The 22,500-nt window shown below is 34.1% G+C and overlaps 1 protein-coding gene across 7 annotated transcripts in view; it reads right to left on the reverse strand.

Annotated features, from left to right (window-relative positions):
• Positions 1-22,500, reverse strand: part of LOC107749009 (mitogen-activated protein kinase 10-like) — a 67,591-nt gene that overhangs the window by 17,041 nt on the left and 28,050 nt on the right. For all 7 annotated transcript variants that reach the window (XM_016564047.1, XM_016564048.1, XM_016564050.1 and 4 more), the window contains 6 exons: positions 15,847-15,976; positions 14,343-14,401; positions 11,639-11,777; positions 11,337-11,502; positions 7,556-7,627; positions 3,812-3,994 (listed from right to left, as the gene is read on the reverse strand). In XM_016564047.1, coding sequence (XP_016419533.1) covers positions 3,812-3,994; positions 7,556-7,627; positions 11,337-11,502; positions 11,639-11,777; positions 14,343-14,401; positions 15,847-15,976 — 749 coding nt within the window. The remainder of the gene's footprint in view (positions 1-3,811; positions 3,995-7,555; positions 7,628-11,336; positions 11,503-11,638; positions 11,778-14,342; positions 14,402-15,846; positions 15,977-22,500) is intronic.

The raw sequence follows: 22,500 nt of genomic DNA on the forward strand, positions 1-22,500 counted from the left end.
ATATATATATATATCTAGTCAAATTTTATTTAAAAGAAGACTCTTGTGCTCACCAAGGCTGCATTTATTTAATCAAAAATACAGGAAAAACTAAAATTGTGAAATATTATTAGAATTTAAAAGAACATTGTTCTTTTCGAATATATCTTAAATTGTAATTTATTCCCGTGATGAATTTTCAGCATCATTACTCCAGTCTTCAGTGTCACATGATCCTTCAGAAATCATTCTAATATGCGGATTTTCTAATTATTATCAATGTTGAAAACTGTTTTTGCTGCAAAAACTGTGATAATAAGAACCATTATTAACTGAGCACTTATAATAATGAATAATCATTATGAATAACTGGTAGCAAGAGCATTTCACAATATTACTGTTTTCACTGCATTTTTGTTCATATAAATGCAGACTTGGTAAGCATATACTGTATCTTACATATATTTTTATTGGAACTTCAACAGAATTAGAGCAGGGACATTTGTTAAGGAAGCAAACAGAATTATTGTTGATTTCAGATGTTTGAAGAATTCAGTGCAAACATCTCACAATCTTCACATTTCATCCTCTATTTCTCTTTGCAAGGGCACTGAAAACATCCCACTCGTCTTTCCTCTCCACCTCTGTACGCTCTCTGAGTCCCTCACTTTCTTGCTCTATAAATAGCCGGGGAAAGTCAGGCCCTTTCTCTCTCTCCTCTTACAGCATCATCCCATCTCTCCCTTCTCTCTGCCACCCGACCGCTTCAAAATGGCCGACACCGATTTCTGCAGATCTATAAATCTGACTCGCTCCTCCTCTCTGCCTTTCAATATCAATTTGTCATGTGAATGTGTTTGATAAACATAACAGAAACTGTACATTTATATCGGCTAAGTCTTTGTAGACTAAGTAAAATTGCTGATCACAAAAAGCCAAAAAAGTTCAAATGAACAAAAATAAAATGACAAAATTACATGAAATAAAAAGACAAATAAAATAAAATAACAATATATTAGAATAGATTTGATAAAATAATAAAATGGAACTGAAACACAAAACGAAATCAAATGAATCACACATAAAATGAAATAAAAAATTTAACTGAAAAGCACTAAAATAAAATTAAATAAAATGACGCCAAATAGAATTACATAAATAAAATAAAATGACAAAAATAAATAATAAAATCAAAGTGAAATGCAACCTGACATCACAAATCGTCAAAAAATGAAATCGCAAATTTAAATTAAAATGCAGAAATTAAATCTAATAAAATTACAAAATGAAAAATGAAATCAAATTAAATGGCAAAATAAAACAAATGCAAACTGATATCATAAATAGATAGATAGATAGATAGATAGTAAAATGACAAAATTACATGAAATAAAAAGACAAATAAATAAAATAAAATAACAATATATTAGAATAAATTACATAAAATATTAAAATGGAACTGAAACACAAAACAAAATCAAATGAATCACATAAAATTAAATGAAATTAAAAATGAAACTGAAAAGCACTAAAATAAAAGTAAATAAAATTACACCGAATAGAATTACATGAATAAAATAAAATGACAAAATTAAATGACATAAAATCAAACAAAAAAAATGTAATTAAATAATAAAATCAAACTGAAATGCAACCTGACATCACAAATCATCAAAAAATTTAATTGCAAATTTAAATTAAAATGCAGAAATTAAATCTAATAAAATGACATTAAATTACAAAATTAAATCAAATTAAATGGTAAAATAAAACAAATGCAAACTGATATCATAAATAGTATAAATATATATATAAATAAATAAAATGCACAAAAATAAAATTAAATAAAATTAATAAATAAAATGCACAAAAATGAAATGACAAAATGACATCAAATGAAATAAATCAACAAAACAAAACATAATAAAATAAAATAAAATATTTCGGTCTCTCAAAAACTTCCCATTTTGGGTGTCTTGCTTATCTCACACACCCAGAACAGTTCATGGAGCCTCGACTAACAGGCTGATGAGTTGAATCAGCAAGTCATCAAAAGTGTGCAGTGCAGTGGTGCACAAGGCCCGGAACGGAGAACTCCTCCAGCACACTCTGCTGTACCTGATGGCAGGGTCCAGCTTATGATGCGTCATATCTCACCCAGCCAATTTACAGTCACACCGACAGCACAGAGTCTAATCAGCACTGCCTTATATCCCTTTTTGTTTCCCAAACTGTAGAACATTCAGCATCTGCCTATGATGTCTGTTCACTGAGAATAAATTCCACCACGCAATTTTCATATCAAAAGCTCATGATTCTCCTCCACCTTTCCCCTGAAGAACAACTACAGCTCTGAGCACAATTTATGAAACGTCTCTCAATTTCACAAATGGGAAGGAAATTGCTGCCTGATTCATGCAGACAAACCAGGAAAATAACAAAGAGATGAATCAAACTGAATTTATTAGTGTTCACCTCATTTGATTTTTTTTTTTAATGATCCTAGCAGTATTTTAGAGTTAATTTCACAAGGAAATGGCTTATAATTGTACTCTATAATTAAAATAAAATATTTTTTCCACATTAAAATATATTTTTAATATTACAGTAGGTTACTAAGAATGAAGGGAATTTTAATGATCATCAAAATAAGCTTTATTGTCTTTACACAAAATATATTAGCATATAAAAAAGTTACAATGTATTAATATATTACATTTATATTTATTTATATTATATTAGAATATTTATTTATTTAAATTTGTATTTTTTCGATTAAAGCCTCGTACACACCGGGACGATTATCGCGCTTATCGCCGACGTTTTTCGACGCGTCTTTTGTGTTCATACCCAAGCGATTTTCATTGGCGATGAGCCGAGTGAACGTGCAAATTCACTCCCTGACATTAGATGGCGCTTAATGAAAAACAGAAATACCCCGGTACACATCGAATCCTATTTGATCTGCAATTCCTCTCCATAACAACCCCCTATTATCAGGATTTTTGTAGTCGCTGTCATAAAGCCCTTTGTGTTCAGACACCAATGAGACCAGTAGCTCTACATTCATCTTACTTCCTCTTCGTCTCAATGTGTGCTCGGCAAGACCGTTTTGTGCTTGAGCGCCACCAAGTCGTGTTTTACTGTAACTTCAGCAGCTCCAGGCACGTGAACAAAAGTGCCAATCTCATTGGTTGGCCAGTTTTTAACGCGGCGCGTCAAACCAAAAAAACGAGCCCGAGGCGTTTTTTAAAAAAATGACGCTTTTACGCCTCGCGTTTTGCGCGTCGGTGTGCACACTCACATTGGCGCCCATTGTTTAGTCACGAGGCGTTAAACGTCGGCGATAATTGCGCACGATATTCGTCCCGGTGTGAACAAGCCTTAAGAATGGAGGAATTCTAATGGTCATAAAAATAGGCCTCATTATATTAACATTAAAAATGTATTTCATCTAAAAATTATTTATAAAAAATGTATATATTTATTTACATTTTATTTAGATTTTTTTCTATTTTTTATTTTTATTTATTTTGATTGAGAATGGAGGAAATTGGTCATAAAATTAGGCTTTGTTTTCTTTACACAAAATATATAAAAATATGTATGTGTGTACGTATTTATTTACATACATCATTTTTATTTTATTTTTTATTTTATTTTACTTTACTTTACATGACCAGAACTTTTTTTAAAGAGTTTTGCATGAGATTCAACCTCAAACTCAAGCTACAAACACACACAATACTGTGATAGTACTTGACAACAATAGTACTTTGTTTGTACGCCAAATAACACGCTTACAACTAAATGTGCGCAAACTCTGGCTTACCTTTGAGTTTGTTGTGCTCCGAGTCTGCAGGGAAGAGGCAATCAGGGAAGAGTTTGGGGAAGGTCAGGCCGGCGTATTTTGGCCTGTTCTCCACATAGTTACGCACCGTCGGCTGCAGTTTCTTCATGAACTCAGGAGAGGGCGTGCCGAGCTGCTCTATAACCTTATTCCATTGGTCGATGTCTGAACGTGGGTGGAGTCATGGAAAAAACACCTACGTACGGCCCTCAGGCTGACTGTTTATGCATTATACAAAGTATGATATTTCACTTTTAAATGGGAGTATAAAATGAAGATAACGACATAATGTGGTTATTCTAACATGATTACATAAGACAAACATAAAAGCAAGTGCTGTGAGCCTAGAAATGCCATCGGTAATGAAATAAAGTTTGATTACACTTCCACTCCAGGACAATTAAAGCTAAATCAGTAAAGGTTGAAACACTCGGAGGGGTCCTAATTAGGCCCGAAGTGGGAAAAAGCCTGAATTTGTTGTCAAAGTAAACAAAAAGAAACCAAATCAGTACATAAGATAATGATATTGATGATACTTGAGGTAAACCATCAGCTGAGTCATTACAATCAAGAGAATCCCAATTTTACTTCCCATTAGACTCCATAAGATCCAATATTACCCAGTTTTACAATGCTCATTTTCATTATGTGTTTGCATTCTGGGATAAGACTATCACTGAAATCTTGTAAGAGTTCATTTTGGAGGTAAAAATAGCATAAAGCACAAAAAAAAAAAAAAAACACACAATAAGATGGAAGCAAGACTGATCTAAATAGTTTCAGGAAACTAACTTTTACATTTAGAGCCACTATTTGCCCAGGGGTATTGCTTATCTTTTCTGATAGCATATTTTTTGTGACCATATAAAATATATACTGTGTCATCATTTCATGTCAAATACTTTAATATAATCCATTCATTAACACAAACTCTCAATAATTAGAGTGAAAATTTATTACCTTTTATCCATAAGATTAAAGCAACAAAAACAGGAACTCTTTACCCCAACATTTTGACACTTGGTGTAATTTTTTGTCAATTTTGGTGGTATTTTTTGCCATACGTCCCTGTAAATTTCTGATTTGGATTGGTCCAGATTGCTGTAAAACATAATATCCAAGCAACTGTACATCATAAACAAAAAGCATCACATGTGCTTTGATGTATAAGAGGCGCTGGCTCACGGATCTCAAGTTCAAGCCCTGACTGTTATTTAAGTCCATGCTTGTATTTTTTTAATAATTCACATGCATTCTTAATTGGCTATTGCTGCAAACAAACAATCTAGCAAAACAAACACTGCTTCCTCATTCAAACAAACAATTACCAGACTCTAGACAGTGTAAACAAGATCAGATATGGACATACAGATGACTGACCATGCTTTGATACATTTATAATCGCACGCTTGTGGTGTGAGCATTTGCTGAGTCTGCCATCACATAATGGCCCACACAATCCTTTACAATCAGACTGCCTGACTAAATATTATGAGTGATCAATAAATACATTTAAATGTTAAATATATGAATTATTTATTTTTTATTACACTACTGGTCAAAAGTTTGGAATATTTCAGATTTATAACTATAATTAAGATTATAGACTCTGTGGTGTAAGATTTCAGTTTTTTTGTTGAAATAAATCTCTTATGCTCACCAAGGCTGCATTTATTTGATCAAAAATACAGTACAATTTAAAATAACATTGTTCTATTTGAAGATATTTTAAATGTAATTTATTCCTGTGATCAAAGCTGAATTTTCAGCATCATTACTCCAGTCTTCAGTGTCACATGATCCTTCAGAAATCATTTGAATATGCTGATTTGGTGCTCAGTTATTATTCGTTCCATTCATTAATAAAGGTTCTTATTATTAGCAATGTTGAAAGCAGTTTTTGCTGCTTAATACATTTGTGGAAACCGTAATTCCTGAATTGTCCCTCAAGATTCTTTGATGAACAGCATTTAGAATAGAAACAGAAATGCTGTAACTTTATAAATGTTCTACAATTTAATTTAATGTACAATTTACTGTCACTTTTGATTATTTGAATGAGTCTAAACTGAAAAAAAACTCCCTTACCCCAAAACTATTTTCAATATTGATAATAATAATAAATTCTTGAACAGCAAATCAGCATTTTAGAATGATTTCTGAAAGATCATGTGACACTGAAGACTGGAGTAATGATGAACAAATGACAGAAAACAGTTCTTTCACAGTTCTGTAATAATATTTCACAATATTACTGTTTTTACCATATTGTCATTACATAAATGCAGAATGGTGAGCATAAGAGACTTCTTTCAAAAACATTAAAGAATCTTCGGCGGTATAGTGTATATAAAAACTGAACAAGTCTGTTATTCACCAGATCAAACAAGTCTTAATAAATCTGAACTGCATCTCTGTTATGAAATGACATTTCTCTCAGCGATCTCCTCGTTGGTGTCATTATCACAGAAGTGTAGCGGTGGGAAATGAGGGCAGCTAGAGCAGGAGCAGGAATAGAGAGAGAGAGAGAGACTGCTGGCATTCAGCGCTCTTGATTATTGGCGTTTAAGGGAATGGTTTACGGCAAATATGTCTGAGCCGGCCGGAGTGAATGGATCCTGAAGACGTCTCTATGGGTGCCTAGCAACAGAGGGGGAAATGGATGTTGTCATGGTAGCCCAGTTGGCCCTGGGAAGTCACATGACTGCATTTGCTCCCCAGGCTTCCCATGATTCCCACAAAGGGAGGTTCTGGTTCAAAGGGCCGGGGCAGCCAGGACCACATTACATCATCCTGCAGGAACGGCCCACCGCCTCCTACCCATAACACAAAGCCCGGCCCGTATCTCTCTCCCTCTTATCTCATCACACGTCTGAGGAAGCTTCACTAAAGAAACAGCTGCCCGGCGGCTTTCATTCTACAAATACCTTCCAAAATCAGGTTAAATGGTGAGTGTAATAAAAAACAGGTTTGTTTCTATCAGATTCCTGTGTTCGAGGAGTTTTCAAGAATTTTATAATATTTGCTATTGTGTGTGTGTATATATATATATATATATATATATATATATATGTGTGTGTGTGTGTGTGCGTGTGTGTGTTAATTATTTTATTCAGTAATTATTATTATTATTATTATTCATTAAGGATAAATTAAACTGATCAAAAGTGACAGCTGTGGAATTTATAATGTTAAAAAGTCTATTTTAAACAAATGCTGATCTTTTGAATCATTATGTCAGTGTGTATATATACACATACATACATATATAACATTTTTAATGTCGTATTTAACAAGCAAAATAAGATTTTTATTTCAAATTAATACTATTCTTCTGACCTTTCAATCCATCAAAGAAACCTAAAAGAATTCTTAAGGTTTCCAAAATTCGCCTTTGCTATCACAGGAATAAATTACATTTTACAATATATTAAAATATAAAACAATTATATTTGTACTTATATTTTAATATAAAATATATATAAAGAATAAAAAAGAATATCTAATTTTTTTAAACTTAGTTTTTACTGTATTTTTGTCAAATAATTCAGCATAAGATACAATATAGGCCTACATAAGATACAAACGCATACAAAAAAATTCTTACTGGACCCAAACTTTTGAACAATCGTGTATATAAATATAAAATATTAGGTCATATTTGGCAAGTAAAATATGAATGGAGACAGCAGTGAGGATTGGAGAACAGACAGACGGGAAGGATACGATCTGTCCCTGGAAACAGCACTGTTCCTCTTATAACTTCCCCAAAGATACAGCCTACAGACCACATGTCCACTACAGCACACACAACACGCATGCAACACACAAACAGACACTTAATAAAGGCCTACCACATAAAATCACACATGCACTGTATATTTCAATATAATAACCGGATTTACAACACTACATAAGCAACTCAGATGCTTGATTCAATGAATTCCAATGGAGTTTCTCATTAGCATGTTGCTAAGCTAACTGCTTGGATTCATGTTTTCACAAACATGGCTGCAGTGCATACATCCTTTGCATACATACAAACCTGCCACTGAAATTTGCAAAAAAGAAGGTATATTATAAGAAAGATGTTTTGCTGTCTACATTTCAGAACAACCTTTCACATATATGCTATAAAATGCTATCTAGTCATACAGCTAAACAGATTTATAAAGAGTACTGACTGAGAATAGTCAAAGTGACATCAATGACTCTCATTTCTTTCAAAATCTCAGTTATGAACTCAATCTGGCAGAGAGAGATAATGCAATCCTATATTCAAGTATTAAGTATTCTAATTTATTATTAAACGACGAGATTAGAGCCGTCTATGTTAACAATCTAAAAGAGGTTAACAGAATGTGATAGAGAAAAAAAATCAAGGGCAAATTTTTGCCAAAGCCAAAAACGTACGTGCATATCAGGTGCAAAATTAAATGCAACCAAAGTGAAGATGTTAAATACGGTTACATTTTATTTTAAGGTGTCCTTGTTACAGTGTAATTATACATTTAAGTACTGATCAATATTAATTAACTACATGTACTTACTTTATGGTTAGGGTTAGTTGCATGTAATTATGCATAATTAATTGTTATAATAATAGTAAATACATGTAACGTGTGTAACAAGGACACCTTAAAATAAAGTGTTACCTGAAGTATATGTATGCAATGAATATAATGTTAAACATTCAGTATTAACACCTGTATAGCTGATGTGCGCGAGCTGAAATTTACAAATGCAATAAAAATATTGGTATCGGTACTCGGTATCGGCAAGCACCAAAAATAAAAGTATCGGTATCAGGCAAGTACTGGAAAAAGTGGTATCGGTGCATCCCTACTTAAAATATAGTGTTTCAGGCTTTGGTAAAGCACACCCTGTAGATTCTGACGATGTAAGAGGTATCGATGAAACAGCAAAGCAAAGAAGTTCACTCAGGCATGTGTTAATGAGTTTTTAAAAAGACTCAAATAAGCCAAGCTTGGCCTACAGGATCGATACCTTAATTGCAGTTTGGAGAGCTAAAAACAAGCACTGCTCTTCTACTAACTTAACTATAACTACAATTTAACTCTCTAGGATTCAACTGAAAACAGCAACCGAAAACAAAATCGCTAAATAAATGAATAAAGTTCAACCTAATGAGTGACTGGAGAGGGAGACTGTATCATTATTTCACTAGTTCCACTGTCTCTAAATGCCAATTAAGCAAAAACTGCTTCCCATTAAGGGATGAATGACTACAGTGTGCTGAGGAGAGGTGCAAGGCCGCCACATCCGACTCAAAAACACATCAGACAGTGATCCCACAGCATCCTAATGAACAGAATCTTCAATATTCATAGAGGACTGAAGGGAATGAGGGGAAAGAGCGAGTGTTATAATGTGAGAAAAAGAGATTAAACAGCATATGGATCTTGAAGCTATACACCTACAATACGAAAACATGAGCAAAACCTGCAGGTTAGGAGAATTACAGAAGTAGTCGATTAGTTATGCCTGGACAGATGAACACTGGTCCAATCAGGTGGATGTGGACCACAAAATCATAAAAATAAAAAAAACATAAAATAGTACTCATAAAATGACTTGTTATATATACAGGTGCATCTCAATAAATTAGAATGTCCTGGAAAAGTTCATTTATTTCAGTAATTCAACTCAAATTGTGAAACTCGTGTATTAAATAAATTCAGTGCACACAGACTGAAGTAGTTTAAGTCTTTGGTTCTTTTAATTGTGATGATTTTGGCTCACATTTAACAAAAACCCACCAATTCACAACAAATTAGAATACTTCATAAGAACATAAAATAGAATACTTCATAAAAACATTTTTAGTGAATTGTTGGAAAGCATTCCTTCTGGAAAGTATGTTCATTTACTGCATATGTACTCAATACTTGGTAGGGGCTCATTTTGACTCATTTGAATAATTTGATCAAAAATTGGCTTAAAAATGCAAAATAACCATATTTAATTGCAAAATAAAAATGTACTGAATTAAATATGCAATGTAGTAAGGTCATGTGACCACAATATAACATGCTACCAGTTGAAATCTTACTTGTTGCATAAACATACTGCGGCACATACCTACTAAAATACTAAAATAGTGTGTAGACAGACTAAAAGCCACAGAACTCCAATTTTTTATGTCAAACCCAAAATTTCGAATATAGGCTTATACAGTTATTAAAATATAGTTTAATAAGAAATTTGGTAATTTCTGAAGTATATAGCATGTGTACTATGATAGTAATCGGCTACATCAACTACATCTCTATCTTGACTCATTTGAATAATTCTGTCAAAAATTAAGACATTTTTACCCAGAATTTGATTATAATGCAAAGTAACCATTTTTACTTGCAAAATGAAAATGCATCTAATTAAATATACAATGTAGTAAGGTCATGTGACCACAATATATGATGCATTCATGACATCCCGGAAATGTAGGAGTTGAATGCACATAAATGCCACCACAATTTTTTAAATATATTGTATTCTACAAATTGTAGAAGTAGAGTTAAGAAATCTTGCTGAATTTTTTTGTAGAAATGGTACAGTACATTGCCATCTTGATCTGACCAAAGTGACTTGAACGCAACTTACATCGTAATTACGACTTCCCTAATTGTAAATAAAAACTTCCCAGGAGGACTTGATCCCACCAATAGCATAAAACATACTGCTTTACATACTAAATACTAAAATATTTGGACACAAAACTGCACTTTTGCTTTCACAGGGTCTATAAAACCCAAGATTACAGTGTTATTTAAAAGTGTTGGTCGATCTACATGCAGCCCTGTGATTGGTTTACCGTTCTCCTTGTAGCCCATACCCAGGATGACCTCCGGGGCCCTGTAGTACCGCGTCACCACGTAGGGCGTCATCATAAAGCTAGTGCCAGCGGTTCTCGCCAAGCCAAAGTCCAAGATCTTCAGGGTACAGTCGGATTTCACCACAATATTGCTAGGTTTCAGATCCTTAAAGGACAATATGGGTCATGGTGAGATGACGATAAGAGCTTTGGTAGGAGTTCAGATTTGATTGACTATTTAAATTAACAAAATAGAGTCATGTGACCACAATATATGATGCATTCAAGACATCCCGGAAATGTAGGAGTTGAATGCACATAAATGCCACCACAATTTTTTTAATATATTGTATTCTACAAATTGTAGAAGTAGAGTTAAGAAATCTTGCTGAATTTTTTTGTAGAAATGGTACAGTACATTGCCATCTTGATCTGACCAAAGTGACTTGAACGCAACTTACATCGTAATTACGACTTCCCTAATTGTAAATAAAAACTTCCCAGGAGGACTTGATCCCACCAATAGCATAAAACATACTGCTTTACATACTAAATACTAAAATATTTGGACACAAAACTGCACTTTTGCTTTCACAAGGTCTATAAAACCCAAGATTACAGTGTTATTTAAAAGTGTTGGTCGATCTACATGCAGCCCTGTGATTGGTTTACCGTTCTCCTTGTAGCCCATACCCAGGATGACCTCCGGGGCCCTGTAGTACCGCGTCACCACGTAGGGCGTCATCATAAAGCTAGTGCCAGCGGTTCTCGCCAAGCCAAAGTCCAAGATCTTCAGGGTACAGTCGGATTTCACCACAATATTGCTAGGTTTCAGATCCTTAAAGGACAATATGGGTCATGGTGAGATGACGATAAGAGCTTTGGTAGGAGTTCAGATTTGATTGACTATTTAAATTAACAAAATAGACCTTCCAACTTAAATTGATCCTGCTGTGTGTATTCATGTTTCTCACCCTGTGGATGATGCCGGCTGAGTGCAGGTGTTTGATTCCACATAACATCTGGTACAGCAGGTAGGACATCCTCTCGTGGTCCAGTTCCATCTGAATCACCTGGCAAAGGTTTGCATCCATCAGCTCCATGACCAGGTAACTAGAAAAGAGAGAAAAGGTGAATTTTACATTGGCATGGCTTCATTCATTCTTCCTTATTGCACAAAAGAGACCGCTGTGGATCGATGTGGATCTTTACAAACTCTTATACAGAGAAAATACTTGTCGGTTGATGACAGTCAGCAAGTCGGTGAATAGAATACTAACAGTCAATTGCATTCTGTTGAGTGCTCAAAAAACATAGCTGCAGATTTATGGATTAAACATCATATTTGCAATTTATTTTGTTTCATGAAAATCCAAAACACACTTGAGTAAACACTCAATCAATGAAAGTACACTATATATAGCAAAATATATGTTAAAAATGGTTAGAAATAACTGTAAAAAATTCGATAGAATAAAAAGATTTACTAAAATACTAATATAGTTTTACATATACTTATAATTGTTATTATTTATTATAATATAAAAAGTGTTTTGTATTTATATTATAAGCAAAAATTGCAATTCATTTTGTTTTATGAAAATGCAAAACAGATATTTAATTTACAAAATAATTATAATAAATAATAGCCATTATAAGTATCTGTAAAATCAGTATGTGTATATATATGTTACAGATACTTATTACTGTTATTATTTATTATAATATTAACTGTTTCATATTTATATTCTAAGCAAAAATGGCAATTTATTTTGTTTTATGAAAATAAAAGATCAAAGATATTTATATACTATAATAATATAATATAAAATAATTTAGATAATATAATTATTTATTGTTTATTTATTATAATTATAATTATAGTTATTTATTATTATATATTATTTTATAATGAATAATATCCCTATTTCTGTGTGGTACATTTATTTATAAGCAAAAATGTATATATATATATATATAAAGATCAAAATTTGTCAAAGGTCAAACATTTTAACATGACAAACTAACTGTTTGTTTTAGATTTTGGCTGACCACAATTCTGAAGCTAGTTTGCCGATTTCTAATCATTTAGTCCGCATAAACTCACGTCCCATCCATCTTAACACTCAAATGATCCGGCTGCGACGGAGCAGACATTTCATACTCAACATATTGATCCTGCTCTAGATTAAGTCCACACAGTGTGCAAAATAAATTAAGGCATGGGCGGCATGAGATTCAAGTGTCAGGGACCAACCAGAGACCGAGAGCGAGAGCGAGAGCATAAACAACTGCAGGAGATCTATCACCCTCACTCTGCAACATCATAGCGCTTGTATCGGGACCCTGCATAAGCTCAAACACCACGGGGCATGCTGTAATTAACCTGAAATATCATAAATCACTGTTTTTCAGCAAATGTTTATATAGGTATTGCATTTAATGCATCAACAACATTTACATTTTTAATAATGTTTATATGCAAGAACTTTCAGCAATAAATGTCCCCTTCTCTTTCTGATAATATATTTCTTTCCTTAGGTTAGTTTGACATATGTGACCCTGGAGCACAAAACCAGTCTTAAGTCGCTGGGGGATATTTTTAGCAATAGCCAAAAATACATTGTATGTGTAACGCCCCTGTGGACTGTTTATTGTGGTTTCTTCCCCTTTTGTTGGTTTAGCCCGTACTAATCATTAGTTAATTACCCTCATTGTGCTCACCTGTCTGCCACTAATTATCCACCCTATATTGGTTCCTGTCTGTCTGAGCTTTAGTTGTCGGTTATTGTGAATGTTACCCCGAGTGTGTGTGTCTCACCAACCGGAATCTGCCTTGTTGTGTCTACATTAAAAGTCATTATTGGAATCCTTGTCGTCCTCGTCGTCCTGCCTGCCTCCACACACCGTGGCGTGACAGAATAACCGACCATAAGTAAAGTATAGCGGCGTCTTTCCCCTCGTTTGTTTTTCTGGTCCCGCGGTACGAAGCATAAGCCTGAGCCCACCGATGACGGAGAGCCATTTCCCGCCTCGTGATCCACGAGCCGGAGCGAAGCCACGCAGCTGAGAAGAGGATCGCCTCGGATATTGAGCCCAACACGTCAGACCAGGTGCGAGAGCCGGCGACAGTGCCCATCACGGAGGAACAAGCCGTAGACGAGGAGAGTGCAGAGGGGAGCTCCGACTCCTGCATCACGGCTGCGGGTGAGCGGACTATGGAGGGAATTCAGTGTCAAAACGAGGAGGAGAGACCTCGGAATCCTCAGTTTAGCCCAGGAAGGGCTCCCGATTTCATTTGGACAACTTTAAAGGCGATTTTCTCAATATTTAGATTTTTTTGCTCCCCCAGATTCCAGATTTCAAATATCATAACAAACCATACATCAATGGAAAGCTTATTTATTCAGCTTTCAGATTATGTATAAATCTAAATTTTGGAAAATGTACACTTATGACTGGTTTTGTGGTCCTGGGTCACATATACATATATAGAGTGACAGGTGTGCTTAAAGCATACATTTGGATTCAAAGTGGCTTATCCAATCAGATTTCAGAGCCAGACCTATGATTGTTCTGTTTTTTTTTTAACATTAGCTGCAATCAGTTTACATTCAGATGTTTTATATGATATAATCAAATGACTTCATGTCTGGAAAATCTCCAAACGTTACTTACACATCTTGGAATTCCTCTAAAGACTTCTGTGGTGTGAAGACATTTAATAAGCTGATGATCTGGAGGAGACATGAAGAGAAGAACGTTAGTAAGTCATGAAGTTATACTATAATGCTCTGTTGGATTAATTATTAAAGGAATAGTTCAGCAAAAAATTTACATTTTCTTGAGTTGTTGTATAACATTTTTTTACTTAAAAAGTATATGAATACATATGAAGAGTTCATTTCCAAAAACCGATAAACCCCACTTTTAAAAAAATGAGCTGATTGCCGTGCATTATTCTCCACATATAGCGCGATCTGAACCCTAAACACATTTTGTCAAAAAAGCCGGTTTTGTCCACTTTTAAAGGCATCGCAAGTTCATGTTTTACTGCAGAAGCCGACAAGCGCCCTTGTTGTTTTTGAACAGAAGCTGATAAATCCATTTTAGCGTCAATGAACTTTAATTTTGTTAATTACCTGTATTTGTTTAAGTTATTATTACTTAATCAAAACAACCCAACTGCAGTTTGATTGATATTACTTGGAATGCGCAATAAAAAAAACGTGATTTCTGAAAAATAAAAATAAAAATGGAGTTATCGGTTTTTGCAAATGAACTCTTCATATATAAAATATATAAACAAGTATTTATTTTTATTTCAGTATTATTATTTAGTTAACTAAACTTAAATCATAAACTTTTGTTACTTGGAATAAAACGAATGTTAACTGAAATAATAAAAAAAACATATTAAAAAACATATTTCAGCTATGTACTTTTTTTGTAGTTCTAAAATAACTAAAACGAAATAAGCTAAAACTAATAAATAAAATTTTTTAAATACTAGACATGATTTTTTTTTTTTAACTATGAAAAATGACAAAAACACACAACAAAACTAAAACTTTAACTAAATTTATAGTAAAAACAGAAAATATAAAAATAAAATCTAATTTAAAATATTAACAAAAACTATAAAAGGATATCAGTGATACAGCACACAGGTATCGAATGACACCTAGATGACTAAATAATGACCGAACCATCATTTATCTTTGAACTATTCCTTTAACTACTCATTTAGAATGTGTTATTTTCCTCAAAAAGAGGCTGGAAGATCCATAAAAGGACTGTCAACAGTCGATAAGAGCTGAGGATGATTTTGTATTTCTGTCACGTCCCAGCTGTCCTTTATAACCCCAGTCTCAGAGAGAGAGAGAGAGAGAGAGCGAGGAGGAGGACAGGAGATCTGGCAGCAGCATTGTGAACTCTTCAGTTGCCAAAAAAGTGTTTCCTCTCTGTCTTTTAACAATATTACTCCCTTTCTCTCTTACTTTGTCATTCATCATCTAATGCTACCGATCCCTCTCCCACTCGGTCTGAGGTTTGTGTGCCGTGCAAGATATATACAATAATGTTCAATATGGCAGCCATATAAACAGAAGTCTCACAGTTATTAGCAGCATTTGCCATCAAATTGGACAACGGGGGAGAGATATTGTGATCTGACACTCACGTTTTTGTGATTGACACATTTCATAAGCACCAGCTCCCTGTATGCTCTCTTGGCGTGAGTCTGGTTCTGAAAAGGCCTGCTGAGTTTCTTAATGGCCACATTTCTGTCCAGGACGGCATCATATCCAGCACTGCCAGAGAGAGAGAAAGAAAGTAATATTAAATTGTGGGAAAACAATGAGTTAGTGAGGAGAATGAAAATAATTTAAATGTTTAATCCACATTCAGAGTGGAATTCAACACATGACACCATAACCATTGGCCAAAAAACTATTTTAAGGACACAAAGTGTTTTTTTGTTTGTTTTTTTTAATTTGCAGCTCATTACAATTCGATTATCTAAAATTATGAAGGTCATATAATAAACTAGATTTGCATTTTCGCAAATAAATATTATTGTTTGCAATAAATAAATAATTGTTCAAATTTGGGGGTAATTTTAGCTTTTACATTTTGATTTTACAAATGTTTATAGATGGTTTAATACACAGAAAAAAAAAATGATGCTGAAACTATTTTCACTCAGAAATTGCTAGCAACTTTCACAATTAATTCAAAAAATAATGGAAAGTAACAAATTGGATTAAATGTTGAATTAAATAAAACATTTTGAAGTAGGAAGACTGAATTTTTTTGTCCAACATACTGAAATAAACTTATTTACAGCTTCGAAAAACACAGTGTAAACAGTGTACACAGTGTTTAATACAGTGTAGATGTAAGAAAGAAAAAGTCAATCCTAATTCAGTATGCAAATATATATTATAAATATATATTTTTGAATTTACAGTATATTGAACATTCTGTTCATGTGAGTTAATAATGTTTTCACATTACATTTTTTTACAAATATTTTATACAGTAAATACATCTATAAATATATAACGTCCAAGTAAACAAGCAATGAGCCCCAGGACATTTTGTGTACATCTTGCATGTACTGTAAAAAGACAAATGTGTGTCAATCACAACAGGGTCAGAGAGAAATCGAGTAATGTTGTTGACTTCAGGAAAAACTTTGATCAATTGGTGGAAAGAAGCAGAGTATGACTCTCTAATAGCAATATGAGGAAAGGGTTAAACCTGGAGTCACTCTCTCTCCTTCTCTTTCGCTCTGCTTTCCCTTTACCACCCAGGAAAACCGTGCTCATTAACTATGCATGAACCGCAGCTCTCCACGGGAAAATACAGGATTAGAGAGGGCCAAGGCACTCAGTGTGTGTGTCTGTGTGTGTGGCTTCAATCCCAAAGCACTGCAGAAAACAAGGTAGCCAATGGCTCATTGTGATATAACACATTAGTGTTCTCTAATAAGTTGTATTTAAGGAGTTAAGCCCAGAAAAATTAATGATTCACAATTAAATTTCACAAATAAATTTGTTTCTTCAATCAACAAGTATACCTGGAGGCCAAATGGAGGCAATAAATTAATTTTTATAATAAATTAACCACAACAAAGCATTATTGAATCACAGTTGGTCTTGCCCATCTCAGTCGTTTCCTGTCTTTTACTTTGAGGATTATGGGAAATTAATGCCAAACAGGCATAAAGTTCCGGCCACCTGGGTTTTGTGTAGTAGCATGACAGGAATGTGTCAAAATGATTTTTGTGTGAAGTATAAATGTGTTTGAATGATTATTTGAATGCTTATTTAATGTAAATTATTAAAACTATCAGCAACAAAATGTAATAATCATATATATATATATATATATATATATATATATAGCCGTTGGTTAAAAGCACTATATTTTTACGACTGGACCAGGTACAAGAAGTGCTACCAGAAGCCTTTGTGTTCTGAAAGCTGCTGAGGTTTACGACTGAATGCTTCAACCCACAAGGCTGCACTGAAAAAGTCTGCTCTTTAACCATGTTGACATGCGCCGGTAAAGGTTGAAGTGCCATCGTTAATAAAACACGACTCACACAGGTCCAGGAAATGCAATGATTGAAAAATGAATTCCTCCGGTAGCACCCCTTGGAGCCACAGAGAGGAACTGAAAACTGAAAAGTTGAAATTGTGCCATGTTCTACAGTCAAAACTGACCTTCACTCTTTTAATCCCCAATAAAAACCTATTAAAAAGCCTTCTGGGTGAATAAAACGTGAGTGCTTGGGCACTTGTCTCTTTTCAATGCAACCTATTTTAAAACCTCCACACTGGACTACAACTCAGCAGCCAAAGCTGTATGTTTACCTCTATATAATAGTCTGAAATCAAGATTTCCAAGGTCCATGTGGATCTTTGATTCACCTATGGATTATTTGAGCGGACAGTCAGAGCTGTAGAGTTGGTTGTACAGCAGATGGTCAAAGCAGAAGGGGGTGAGGTACACCAAAACAGTCTTTCTAAGAGGGGTGAGGAAAAACCCTACAGACGAGCCACACACAGAGAAAGAAAACCTACAGTAAACACTAAATCAAAGTGCCATTACAAAAGAAATTGCAAATAAACCACACTGTAAAAATTATATTTTCGAAGAATGCTGGCATACATTTCAGAAGAAAATACTGTTTTAGTCTTTCTAATTTAGAATTTCATCTTTAATTCAATGTTACTTGCTGTTTCTTAAAATCAATTGTTAAATTTACTAGCAATTTCTGAGTGGAAATTGTTTTTACACCAAGTGCAGTTGAATTATACAGTTATTTCAGTCCACTACAAAGTAAACCATGTGATTTTAAGCCATCAAGACATTCTCTCAGCTGCAGCAGGAACGCTTCTAAAGCACGTTTTTGGAACCGAGAACTGATGTGTCCATGGTAACGGCAGTTTGAGAGATTTTTTGGCTAATGGCGGCCGTAGATACCTATTTGTGTCAAAGATGATGTCACGGCTGTCTCTCTAGGTGGTTAATGCATTGCAGCATTGCTCTTCAAGAGCCCTGCCTACAGGCAGCTGTCACAAACCAGACACCATTTTAACTACTTGAACACCACATTTCACGCTACAGAATAAAAACACAGTTTGTATGAATAGACCCGACATATAACCACAGACACCATATCACAAATAGGATATAGCTAAGGAATTGCTTGCCTAAAAATATTATGTGATCATTTTCTCTTTTGCATATATCTAAAAGTATTATTCTTTCTTCTAAGAAATACAAAAAACTGAGTATCAAAACTTGATACTCAGAAATGATAATTGGTAAATTATTCATAATGATAAGCTCCAAAAATGGTCACAAAAGCCACCTAAGTCCAAATGACTTGTCTTCCAAAGCTACACGATACATTTAAATGAGAAACAGATTGAAATTTAAAGGGATAGCTCACCCAAAAATGAAAACACAAACACGAATATTGTGGAACACATAAGAAGATATTTTGAGGAATGTTGGTAACCAAACCAAAGTTTTGGATTCCATTGACTTCCATTGTATTTTCAAACAAAATGCACTGAGAACCAAAACTGTTTGGTTACCAACATTCTTCAATCTTCTTTTGTGTTCCACAGAAGATGGAAACTCATACAAGTTTGGAACAATATAATGGTAAGTACATTTTCAGCAAATTTTTATTTTTGGGTGGACTATATAGGAATAGTTCAACTATTTTTAAATTTGCTAAAAATGATCAAATTGGGAGAAACTTAACTATACTTCACTTGCTCACCAATGGATCCACTGTAGTGAATGGGTGCCGTCAGAGTAACAGGTTTGTTTCTTACAAACCCGCAGTTTTTCACTTCATAAGACGTTAACTGATGGACTGGAGTGGTGTGGATTACTTGTGGATTATTGTGATGTTTTTATCGGTTGTTTGGACTCTCATTCTGACGGCACCGCAAATGTTTATTTTGGGTGAACTACTCCTTTAAATCTTTATTTGCTGAGGATGAGTAAGACATCTGACATTGCTGACAGAATTTTATTCCACTACAAAAAAATTATTAAAACTCTTTTTTTGCACCATCATCATCATCATCAATCATCTTTTTTTTATTATTAAATACATTAAAAATCATGTTCAAGTACTATAATCAAAGCACAAAACATCTCACACCCCAATCCCAACTCTATGCAGAGAAGAAGTGGGAAAGATGACAAAGTCGCTGACAGCCGTAGTGGAGTTTGGTGACAGCCTGGTGAAATTAATCACAGCCTAGTGTAATTAACTTGACACTAAGTTCATCACAGTGTTCAGCCCCTCTGCCAGCTGCACAACAGTTTGGCTCAGAGTCTTTGTGGCCTGTCATACACAAGACATGTAAATAAAGGTGCTTTTTTGCTATGAGAGTTTATATACTCTTCAAGCTATTTTCAGAAATTAGTACTAGAGTATTGCTCATTGCATATTAGAACTAATATAGTAAATATTCATTTTATGCATTGTGTATGCATATTTTTATACAATATGTCCACTACTGTTCTAAAGTTTGGGGTAGGTAAGATTTTTTTTTGTTTTTGAAAGAAATCTCTTATGCTAAGGCTGCAATTATTTATAATATAATATAATTAATCTTGTAATATATATTAAAATAAAAAAAATAAAATTGAAATAACTGTTTTCCATTTGAATGCATTTTTAAATGTAATTTATTTATGTGGTGCAAAGCTGGATTTTCAGCATCATTACTCCAGTCTTCAGTGTCACGACCACATTACATTGCATGTTTTTTCAGGGCATTGTGTCAAGTTATTTAATGTAAAAATGTCTTTTGGGTGTCCAATCAACTAATGAGCCAAGGAAATGTTATAAACCATGATTGAAAGTGGAGGGTCAAACTGAGCACATTTCATTGGGAGATATTATTAATAATAGGACAAATGTCTTGACCTACTGCATTTATACAGTGCACAATATACTTTCTACATGAATAAAGTGAGTAGTGCGAGCACAAAAGTTGACTTCAGAGAAACACAAAAACACAGCAAAAAACGTCTTTCTTATACTATTTGGGCCTAGAAATCCCGAAAGAGTCTGACAGCATCCTTTTGCTTCTTTTGAAATTGCCTTTGTACTGCATAATGGATTATATAATACAGAACAGATGCTAGTAATGTTTTTGGGCATTCTGTTTGTTTTATAGATATTTGTATTTACCTGTATGTTTACTTTCTTGGCACACATCTTTTTACCAAACATCCAATTAGGAGAGAGTTCTGCAAGGTAAGAATCTGATTTTCCAGCATACGCAGTCAGGAGATTGGTGTGCGAGTGTGTGGTATGATCAATTATTAGCGGCCAAACCTTTAGCAGCGGCACGATGCCAGATGCTCATAGCTCTGACTATTACTCGGAGGAAAGCAGCACTGCGTCATCTAAATATTCAGCATGTAGCTTTCCAACATGGACTGTGAATGATATGATGGATCCATTTAATAACTCCACAGACCCAGCTAGCAAAAAATATGATGTAAAAAGGTTTAAGTCATGAAAAGTTTGTAATAACCTAAGCTACATACTTAATAATATGACAATGTTTTGTTTATTTAATGTGATATATCTATACCTATATATATATATATATATTTATACATTATTTCAGAAGTTTGGCCGGTATGAATTTTTGCAGAAATGTTGCAAACATTATCAATATCAGTGATAAAATGTAATATCAGTGATAATACATAATTATTTTCTGAATTCAAAGTATGTTTTATAAGTTGCATCGAATTAAATTTAAATGAAATTTAATAATCCATCTATAAGTATCTTTCATTCACAGCTGTCATAAAAGAATCTTCACAATTTACTTACAGTAATTGACCTGGGATGGTAAATTGCCAGATTTTTTATAGATTTGTTAGTCAAATAAAACTTGAAAAAAATAAAATAAAATAAAATAAAACCTCAAATGTTGTTGTTTGATTTTGTTTGGCATAGAAATAGTTTTCTCCCACAGAAGGCTAGTCAATTTCACAAATTATTACAAAACATCAGCAAGTAATGCACTGAATTAAACACGTAAATTGAAAGACTGAAATAGTATTTTTTTTGTAAAACATACTCCAATAATTGTTACAATTTCAAATCAACACTATGTGTCTATGCAGTTTTGGTAATCAGAATACATAAACTGCAAAACATTAATTGTGTAGTTTAGTTAGATTTTTAGATTTCTAGCCTTTAAGCTTTTAAAAGTTTTTATAACCTTTTTTTTTTTTTTATATTGCAGCAATATAACCTAACCACACCAGTTTTATCAGGGCCTGTGGAAAACATGTGACTTTGCAGTCCTTTTAAACTGTCCTTCTTCTGCCTCTCTCTCTCTCTCTCTCTCTCTGGAGAATGATGTGGCGTTTGTTAGGCTAATACAGCTGCCATGCTACATCATGTGACTGCTGTTGAGGAGAGGAAGCTAAATTAGATCAGGGTTGTCCGTCCAGCAGCAGGATTACTGCAGCCAGCAAACCAGCCAGAACACATCAACAACGTCATTAACAGTCCAGTCCTGCCTCCCTGCCTTCTCCGCACAACCGTACCGCTGCCACTGAAACTGAGATGCAAGGAAAGAGGACTGGGGGAGGGGAAAAAGACAGGGGAAAAGGAAAAGGGAGGGCCACCTTGATCCAGATTTCCCATAATCCCATAGGCGAAAAGTCTGCGACTCAAAATTCATTATAAAAATCACAGGGTTTGGTTTTTGGGGAGCGCAACGAGTGCAACTCGGATCCAAATTAGCTGCTGTCTTCTGGGAAC

This window comes from Sinocyclocheilus rhinocerous, unplaced genomic scaffold (genome assembly GCF_001515625.1).
Source record: "Sinocyclocheilus rhinocerous isolate Xijiao unplaced genomic scaffold, SAMN03320098_v1.1 scaffold260, whole genome shotgun sequence".
Taxonomy (NCBI): domain Eukaryota; kingdom Metazoa; phylum Chordata; class Actinopteri; order Cypriniformes; family Cyprinidae; genus Sinocyclocheilus; species Sinocyclocheilus rhinocerous.